We start from the raw sequence: 8,451 nt of genomic DNA, 5'->3' as shown, positions 1-8,451 counted from the left end.
ATTAAACGAATATTCCCTCCTCAGCTTCCCAGCAACAGAAAAGGCCATTCTGCGATCTAAAAGTTGAAATCTTTACTGGAGCTTTTTACTGCTTTGAGGTTTCTGGCGATGGAGAGCTCAGGGGAGAAGGTGACAGCCGTGATCATGGTCGGCGGGCCTACCAAAGGTAGCACACATGTATCAACCACCGACTCGGCTCTCGCCCTGTTCCATTCTCCGGCAAAATCTTCTGTTCTTTTCAATTGCGTGTCCTCTTGATTGTATTCAAGCTGTATGATTCTCTGCAGGGACTAGGTTTAGGCCTCTGTCGTTCAACACCCCAAAGCCCCTCTTCCCTTTGGCTGGGCAGCCTATGGTTCAGCATCCCATTTTTGCTTGCAGAAGGGTACTCAAAGTTTTGATTTTTCAATTTAATTAATGAAGTTGAAGCATGATCTACTGGTACAGAAAGCGGATGTCTTATTCAATTTTGTTTCTTTGGTAGATTCCCAACTTGGCCCAAGTATTCCTGATTGGTTTCTACGATGAGAGGGAATTTGCCCTATACGTGTCTTCAATATCAAACGAGTTGAAGGTGCCCGTGAGGTAATGGATGTCATATTGAGAACGTTGTGCTTTGGTTGCGGCTCCGAGATTTAAGCCTTATTGGACTTTCTTATGTTTTTCTTTGTTTCTTAGATACTTGAAAGAGGATAAACCTTACGGTTCAGCCGGTGGCCTCTACTACTTTAGAGATCTAATAATGGAAGATAACCCGGTTCGTGCCATTTTTGCTTATTAATTTCCCCTTTGGTTTGCACGCGCCAAGGGCAATACGTTTGCTAATTCATGTATTCTGATTTGATAGAGCGAAGGTTGATGTGTTGTCATTCTGTCTTTGTTTGATAGACTGATATCTTTCTGTTGAATTGTGACGTGTGCTGCAACTTTCCTCTCCTAGAAATGCTCGGTGAGTCCAAATGTTTATTTTCTTGATTAGACTGTATAAATCATAGTTGATGCTAGGTGAATCTGTTCTTGCTTTCTCTCAGTGGTGTAATCAATCTACTGCCAGTTGAATGCTCGGCGAATCTGTTCATGTTTTTGTCCGAGTGGTGCAGTTAATCTATTTCTAACTGTGCTTGCAGAAGCTCACAAGAGATATGGTGGGATGGGAACAATGCTAGTGGTTAAGGTAACTGGCCGTTGGAAACTTTTACTGTTTTCCAACGGATGATGAGAACATTTTCTCCATGTTTTAGAACATTTTGCTGATCTGCATAATTTTCTTTGATTTTTTTTGGCAAAAGGTCTCCGCAGAATCAGCCAACGAGTTTGGGGAGTTGGTTGCTGATCCAGTCACCAATGAGCTTTTGCATTACACAGAGAAACCTGAGACCTTTGTGAGTATATGAAGTATATCTTTTCTGGCAGGTTTACAATGTAAGAATTTTTATTTATTTTTCCTGTGTTGAGGATTCATTTATTCTTTATGCATGCAGGTAAGTGACCTGATAAACTGCGGTGTATATGTTTTTACTCCTGAAATTTTTACTGCCATTCATGAAGTAATGATTCACCGGGAGGACAGAGGTTGGTCATCTCGTGTGTCAAGCTTTGATTAAAGTAATCATCAACATGTGCTTTTATTCATCGATTCTGTTGGAGGTGACATTCCTGTTGTTAATTACAGCCAATCCGCACCGGCTACCAAGCATTGATGCCCTTGGACATTTGACAATTAGGTCAGCATCCTCACTGGCTCCAAAATGTGAAATCATGAAATCTTATCGCAACTTCTGGGCATCTTAATTTCCTCTTCTTTTTTCCTGATTTGATGCTTATTCTCCTCAACAGAGCCAACCCACCCAGAGATTTTGTCAGATTGGACCAGGACATTCTATCACCTCTTGCAGGAAAGAAGCAGCTGTACACTTACGAGACGATGGATTTCTGGGAACAGATCAAAACTCCTGGGTGCGTTTATTAATATCATGTCTCATGCTTTTGCTTCTTTTTGATAATGTTACCATATTGGTATTTTGGCGACTTAAAAATCTTGCTCTTCCCGAGCAGAATGTCGTTGAAATGCTCTGCTCTCTATCTCGCTCAGTTCCGCCATACTTCTCCTTATGTTCTCGCTTGTGGAGATGGTGCCAAGAGTGCCAAGATTGTCGGCGATGTTTATATTCATCCATCTGCAAAAGTGCATCCCACTGCAAAGGTATTGCCATCTATGTCCCTACGCTCATGTGCTCAATTCTTACTGGGAAAATAGACCTTTAGTTGATGTACCAAGGTTTTCGATTATGCTTCATATGATTCGTGCTTATTACAATTTCGCTGTTCGAGCAGATTGGTCCCAATGTCTCCGTCTCAGCAAATGTTCGTGTAGGAGCAGGTGTGAGACTTATTAGTTGTATTATTTTGGATGGTGTAGAACTACAGGTGAGAGACTGGACATGCTTTTAAAGAATGCCATATCTTTAAAGATGAGCATTATACTATATGTCTAGACTTTCTTGCAGGAAAATGCGGTAGTTATGGACTCGATCATTGGTTGGAAATCATCTCTGGGGAAGTGGGCCCGGGTCCAGGTTAGTTCCTTTATTGCAACATCTTCGTTAAATTATTTGCTATCTTTCCTAATTACTCATACTTTCTTTCCTTTTCAGGGTGATGGGGATTACAACTCTAAGCTCGGAATAACTATTCTCGGTAATCTTCTTTGTAATGGATTTCAATGTTCCTGCGAAGACTTCATTTTCTTGGTCGTGTTCTAAACATATAGCTCGTGCTTGACAATGCAGGTGAAGCTGTGACGGTGGAAGATGAAGTCGTGGTTGTCAACAGCATTGTCCTGCCAAACAAGACCCTTAATGTCAGTGTGCAGGATGAGATCATCTTGTAACAAAAATGAGATTTTCAAAGGCTCCCTTTTCTAATTTACTGCGTGAGTGCATTAATTTGAGAACAGAGAAAATGCGCCGGAAGACGAAACAGGAGGGAACTGATTTCATCGGCGTGGTGAATGATTCAGCTTGTTGAACAGAGTATAATTGGAATAGAAGGAAAAATACGTGATTTTTGGCTTGCTTTCATGAGTGACTTTCTAAACTGAGCCAGTTTTGGGCGTAAGATGAAGTTCGAATCTATTCGATGTTCTTTGCTAATCGAGAAATGCACGGCATATATTCAATTGTCAGCAAAGTTATAATGGTACATACAGAAGTTCTGAATATTTTCTATTTGTAGAGCATATATGTAGAAGTTTGAAATTGCCTTTCTCGAATAGTTTCTATGCTCTTTTGGGCGTAAGGTCGGTCGAATCAGCTAAGTTATATGAGCTCGTCTCCCTTTATTTTCTATCCTATTGAGGCGCAAATACATGTGCTCGAGAATGATAATGGGCTTGATCAGCTTTACATAATGTCATGTTCATAATCAGAAACGATGGGATAACTATACATACGAGTCAGCACACAACAAAGCAGAGTTGGGATTTTAGAATAGCGTGTTCCATTCGAAGCATCCTTAAGTAGATGCTCCGAAAAATCATTTTCTTATCATATAACAAGCCAACTTATTATTTTACAAGAGTTTTTATTTTTTTTTAATTAATAAATCTCTTATAAAATAATAATTCATCTAGTAAAATAATAAATTTCCTATTAATTAGCAGTGAATTGAAAACTTTTTGATGGACCGTTGTAATTTACTTCTTTTAAAGAGCTTCCTATGGGAGTTTATCTCATTTTAGAATGTCCAGATTATTTTGAAAGTCAAGATTAGAACTCTTTGGCTTGAGACGGAGTGCATATATTGCATTGTATCCATTTTTTGCAAATTCAATAATCATTAATCATCACAATGATTTAACAAAATTTAATCCTATCCTAATCCTGTATCCTATAATTTTTTTTTTTTTTTAAAAAAAAAGATACCGGGCCCGTGATGGTTGGGCCTTTGGAGGGAATGAGGAGCGGAAGGACAGAGACAAGGAACGGCTATATTTTAATTTACCCGGATGAAATTACCAAATCGCACCTCCCGGATCGTGGATAACGGGGACCAAGACAAGGGTAAAACCGTCATTCTGTTAGAACCGAGCTACCGGCGCCTTCAATTCAAACAACCGCGAGCCAAAAAAAAAAAAAAAAAGAGGGAAAACCTGCGAGGGAGAGAGAGGGCGCGGGCGGATTTCAGATCCAATACTCAGATTGTCGTCTCCCCCAAAGATTCAAATTTTCAAAGCCGCCAAAAGCAACGATGCCTCTCCCTCCCTCTCCTCAAGCAGCAGCAGACGAAAACCCTCCTCTCCCTCTCCTTCTCCCTTCTCCCTCCATTATTAACGGTCCCTCTCTCTCTCTCTCTCTCTCTCTCTCTCCTTCTCTGGGTCTCAGCTTTTCTCTCTGGATCAGAGCACTGAGCAGCAGGAGGGCCGACGAGGAACGGAGGAAGGAGTTTCCTTTGTTTTTCTTCTCTGGGGCTCGGAAATGTCTGTTCTTGGAGGCGGAGACTGCGAATCGAGGCAGCCCTTCTACTGCCGGAAGGATAAGTCCCTCGGGGTCCTCTCCTCCAAGTAAACTATTTCAAACTTCCCTTCCTTCCTTCCGTTCTTCTTCTTCTCCCAGACATTCTGAATTTTGTTTCTGGATCTGCTCACTGATGCGGCTCTATGGTTGATCTCTTATTCTTGCCAGCTTTCTGAGGCTCTACAACAAGGACGGTGTCGATTCCATCGGGCTCGACGACGCTGCTATCCGGTTAGGTGCGGATCTTGTCTTTAATTGTTTGCCCTGGAGCTACGTACTACTCCCCGGGGTCACATTTTCGAAAACCATAAAAAAAAAAATTTCGCAAACAATAGTGTCTTTGGATTTTATAAGCAGTGTCAAATGCCGTAGTTCAAATATATTATCTGAACGTCCTTTGGTTTCTCTCTGACGCTAGTTGAATCTGTAACCGAGATAGATTTCATTGACTGATAGTGGATGAACACCTGAGCTTTCGGTTCATCAATTATTTCTCTCAATAGATATTTGCAAATATTTCAGGAGTCGAACGGCGCCGCATCTATGACGTTGTCAACATATTGGAAAGCATTGGAGTAGGACTTTCTGTCCCTGGATTTGGTCGTGGAAAAAGCATAAACAATTATTTGCTTTAATTTATGGATGGCCCAATTAATCGGGTTATTTGATATTGTCTAGGTTGTAGCTAGAAAAGCCAAGAATCAGTACGCATGGAAAGGCTTTGGGGTGATCCCCGAGGCTCTTGAAGAGCTCAAGGTGTGTCCTGGTTCTATTCTTCTTTAGGTCTCCCTTGCTTATTTGCTGGTGGGGATTTGGGGTTTCTGACACATTCGACCATTGAACCAGGAAGTAGGGCTGAAGGAGAATTTTACCATGTCAAGTTGCTTCAATTCGACCAAGGTATAGTTCACAAATCACACTCAAGAGTAGTTATTTGAGCTAGGGTAGGAAGAGAATGTTCAAACTAAATCCGTTGTCGAGTGTTTGGAGTCTGAAACTTATTGTGGAAAATTTTGCTAGGTTTCGAATGATTGTGAAACTGTTGGGTCTTCCGATCTCAAGCTCGAGATGCAAGATGTCTCCTCTGGGTCGTCTAAAAATGGTAATTCTGCCTCTCTTTGTTAATGCCATTTCATCATCTTGACAATCTGGGAAGTACCCAAGATCTTGCGCAGAGTTGAAACCGAGATTATTTTTGACAAGATGGGTACTTGCATATTTGTGTCAATTCATAAGCGTTGGTTTCTTTCTGTAGACAACAGGAAAGAGAAATCTTTGGCCATACTCACTCAGAACTTTGTCAAGCTCTTTCTCTGCTCTGGGGTAAGTGAACATCATTTACTTCATTTTTTTTAGTACTCTCGTCATATACTGTTCCCGTCTCATGTTTCCTTCTTTTCTTGTGCTTTTGCAGGCGGAACTCATCACTCTTGACAGTGCAGCCATGGCTTTGCTCGGAGATAACAGCAATTCAACAGCTATGCGAAGTAATTCACTTTATTTTATCTATGTATAGAGAGAGTCAATAGAGGAAAACGAAAGGTGACCCCTTTGCTGATCTGATCACCTCTATCTTACATCGTGTTGCAGCAAAAATTAGACGACTCTATGACATTGCCAATGTTTTCTCTTCGATGAACATGATTGAGAAGGTAACATACGAAACTAGCACTGCCTGATAAGAACCAAAGTGATTGCTTTTCGTACGATTTTATTACTTAACTTACATATGATGGACTTATCTGCAGACACATCACCCTGAGACTAGAAAACCTGCATTCAGGTGGTTGGGATGGAGAGGAACTCCTGTCAATGGATTCATATATGCTGCTGGTTCAGACAAGAGTGAATCCCGGAAAAGAATGTTCGGACTGGATTTAACTAATTACGAGTCCAAGAGAAGTAAGGTGGATTCTTCGATTAGTTGGAAGTCAAACGGGATGGTTAAGTATCCTGTCGCTGTGAAGCAAGAAGATTCAGAGAACAGTTGTGATAATAAGAGTGAAGTAGAACAGCAGCCGAGTCACGAGGTGCGGGGTTATGTATTCGGTCCCTTTGCTCCTGAACCTGTGAGCCAATCAGCAGCTACAGAACGGAACAGTGCGCGACGTACTCAAGACTGGGAGACCCTTGCTTCAGCTCATCGCCCTCAATATCAGAATCAAGGTAGTGCATCTTATTCTGCAGAATAAGTTTCAAATGCCCTTTTCTTATACTTACAACAGAGGAAAGAACTAAATCACACAAGATGTGGCTTTCGTTGAATTGCAGCTCTGAGTGATCTCTTTGCTCATTACATGGAGGCTTGGAAGTCATGGTACACCGAAGTCGCGGGAAACAACCATGTACAGGAAGTCTCCTAACGAAATTTCTCGTTTCTCCATTGGCAGCGATCGATTCTTAAGTGCAGAAGAACTCAACTTCAGAAGATTCTCTTGATTTCACTTGTTCTAAGGCCATGGCTAGTCGGGTGCATTCTCTTGATGCCCCGTTGTATAGTCACAACCAACCCGAGTTCACTAATCCTCATTGATCCCCCCTTGAATATTTCACTGGCCGTGTTCTTCAAATTGGTTCGTGTCAGTTTTAGGTTTGACAACAGACAAATAATCGCTTGAAGCTCAGGTAGATGATTTTATGACTCAATTTCTTTTTTTTTCTTTTTTCCTTTTCAAATTGTCCATTGTTGAGAGATTCGCAATGTCTTTTCCTTTGGCTCACGAACTCATTCATATATCTTTTTTTTAGAACTCATTTTATTTATTATCTCATATATAATATAATTTACAAATGCAAATCCAAGGCAAGGATCCGTATATCATATCATATAACTTATTAATGAAGGTTTACAAGAAAAGGAACAACAACATTGAATCTGAGGTTTAACGTTCGGGAAATTGGTGATGGTAGATTGTCTTGCTCGTTGCCATGACAATTTCATGAGTTCAGATTTAATTTTGTTTTGGACAATCATAAAAGAAAAATAAAATGGATCATGGCGAATCATTAATCCCGTGGTGCATGAAATATTTTGTTCAACAAAGAAAATAAAAATAAAAATGCAAAAATTACCAGGCATGAAGGGCCTGCCGTAAAGAAGAGAAGAGGGCACAGTGGCCGGCGGCTGAGGAAACGTCGTCGCAGCATCCCGCATGGGAGCTAAACTAAAATGTCGGATTGATCATGACATATACGACTCTACGAGGCGAAGTAAAAAAATCACCAATTAATTCCACTTGCCGAAGACCCAAAACTGTCAAAATCACTCCCCCTAACTTTTTCCTTCTTACGCGGTAGTCCTTATATTATATGGCTCTTCTAGCCATCTAGTTCTAGTCATGCTATTCTAGCGTGTCGAGACTAGAGTTGCATGAGCATCGATAAAATCTTCAAGGGCCAACATGGCATCATAGCCTACTCAGTAAGGTCGTTTGGCCCTTTCTATATTGCTCTTAACGATATATATGCATTAATTTATATAGTCCTTTTGACTTTTTTTATATCTTATTCGCACATATTGAATATTTACCTTTTATTCTTACACTTATCTCTTTACGTAATTCATGTCATCAACTGCATACGTACTTATTCCCCTTAATCAAATTAGGGATGTTCATGGGTTTTAGTAAATAGGTTAACCATGTCCGGACCCCAATAATAAAAGGGTTTTGCCAGTTGGTTCACGGGAAGGGTTAAAGAATTTTTCATCAATACCCTGTAGGGTTCGAGAACGGTTTATTTTTTAGCATGAAAACTCATCTCAAGCCCCGTTAAGTATAAAATTACTTAAATACTTCCATTAAAGAGCTTGTAAAGGATTAAGTTTATGGAGTTTTATGTATTTGAATGAGTTTAGCGCTTTTAGTAGAGTGAATTGATCGAATTTAACATGGATTATGATTTCTTGAAACTCGTTTAATTTGATCTATGTTTTATT

General features: G+C 40.4%; 2 protein-coding genes across 2 annotated transcripts; both read left to right on the top strand.

The window, feature by feature from the left end:
• On the top strand, positions 1 to 3,189 carry LOC116193625 (mannose-1-phosphate guanyltransferase alpha-B-like). The gene is made up of 15 exons (XM_031522367.1): positions 1 to 166; positions 288 to 385; positions 485 to 585; positions 679 to 757; positions 889 to 949; positions 1,128 to 1,174; positions 1,290 to 1,382; positions 1,482 to 1,572; positions 1,673 to 1,724; positions 1,837 to 1,956; positions 2,056 to 2,203; positions 2,335 to 2,427; positions 2,508 to 2,576; positions 2,655 to 2,697; positions 2,790 to 3,189. The coding sequence occupies exons 1-15, from the start codon at positions 109 to 111 to the stop codon at positions 2,888 to 2,890; spliced, it is 1,254 nt and encodes a 417-aa protein (XP_031378227.1). The 5' UTR covers positions 1 to 108; the 3' UTR covers positions 2,891 to 3,189.
• A 1,009-nt stretch (positions 3,190 to 4,198) lies between these two features.
• Positions 4,199 to 7,266, top strand: LOC116194713 (E2F transcription factor-like E2FF). The gene is made up of 11 exons (XM_031523600.1): positions 4,199 to 4,561; positions 4,683 to 4,750; positions 5,037 to 5,089; positions 5,193 to 5,270; positions 5,361 to 5,414; positions 5,535 to 5,616; positions 5,770 to 5,837; positions 5,929 to 6,001; positions 6,105 to 6,166; positions 6,263 to 6,680; positions 6,786 to 7,266. The coding sequence occupies exons 1-11, from the start codon at positions 4,476 to 4,478 to the stop codon at positions 6,875 to 6,877; spliced, it is 1,134 nt and encodes a 377-aa protein (XP_031379460.1). The 5' UTR covers positions 4,199 to 4,475; the 3' UTR covers positions 6,878 to 7,266.
• Positions 7,267 to 8,451: the final 1,185 nt, after the last annotated feature.

The sequence above is a fragment of the Punica granatum genome, chromosome 2 (assembly GCF_007655135.1).
Source record: "Punica granatum isolate Tunisia-2019 chromosome 2, ASM765513v2, whole genome shotgun sequence".
NCBI lineage: Eukaryota > Viridiplantae > Streptophyta > Magnoliopsida > Myrtales > Lythraceae > Punica > Punica granatum.
Note: the sequence above shows the minus strand (reverse complement) of the source record. Positions and strands in the feature narration are given on the sequence as shown.

What these genes read in the sequence shown, in the direction of transcription:
- LOC116193625 (XM_031522367.1), top strand. Translation starts at nt 109, where the DNA reads ATGGAGAGCTCAGGGGAGAAGGTGACAGCCGTGATCATGGTCGGCGGG. An exon ending in GGTCGGCGGGCCTACCAAAG is followed by an intron (nt 167 to 287) that starts GTAGCACACATG and finishes GATTCTCTGCAG; the next exon opens with GGACTAGGTTTAGGCCTCTG. An exon ending in TCCTCTCCTAGAAATGCTCG is followed by an intron (nt 950 to 1,127) that starts GTGAGTCCAAAT and finishes CTGTGCTTGCAG; the next exon opens with AAGCTCACAAGAGATATGGT.
- LOC116194713 (XM_031523600.1), top strand. Translation starts at nt 4,476, where the DNA reads ATGTCTGTTCTTGGAGGCGGAGACTGCGAATCGAGGCAGCCCTTCTAC. An exon ending in CTCGGGGTCCTCTCCTCCAA is followed by an intron (nt 4,562 to 4,682) that starts GTAAACTATTTC and finishes TATTCTTGCCAG; the next exon opens with CTTTCTGAGGCTCTACAACA. An exon ending in AGCTCTTTCTCTGCTCTGGG is followed by an intron (nt 5,838 to 5,928) that starts GTAAGTGAACAT and finishes GTGCTTTTGCAG; the next exon opens with GCGGAACTCATCACTCTTGA.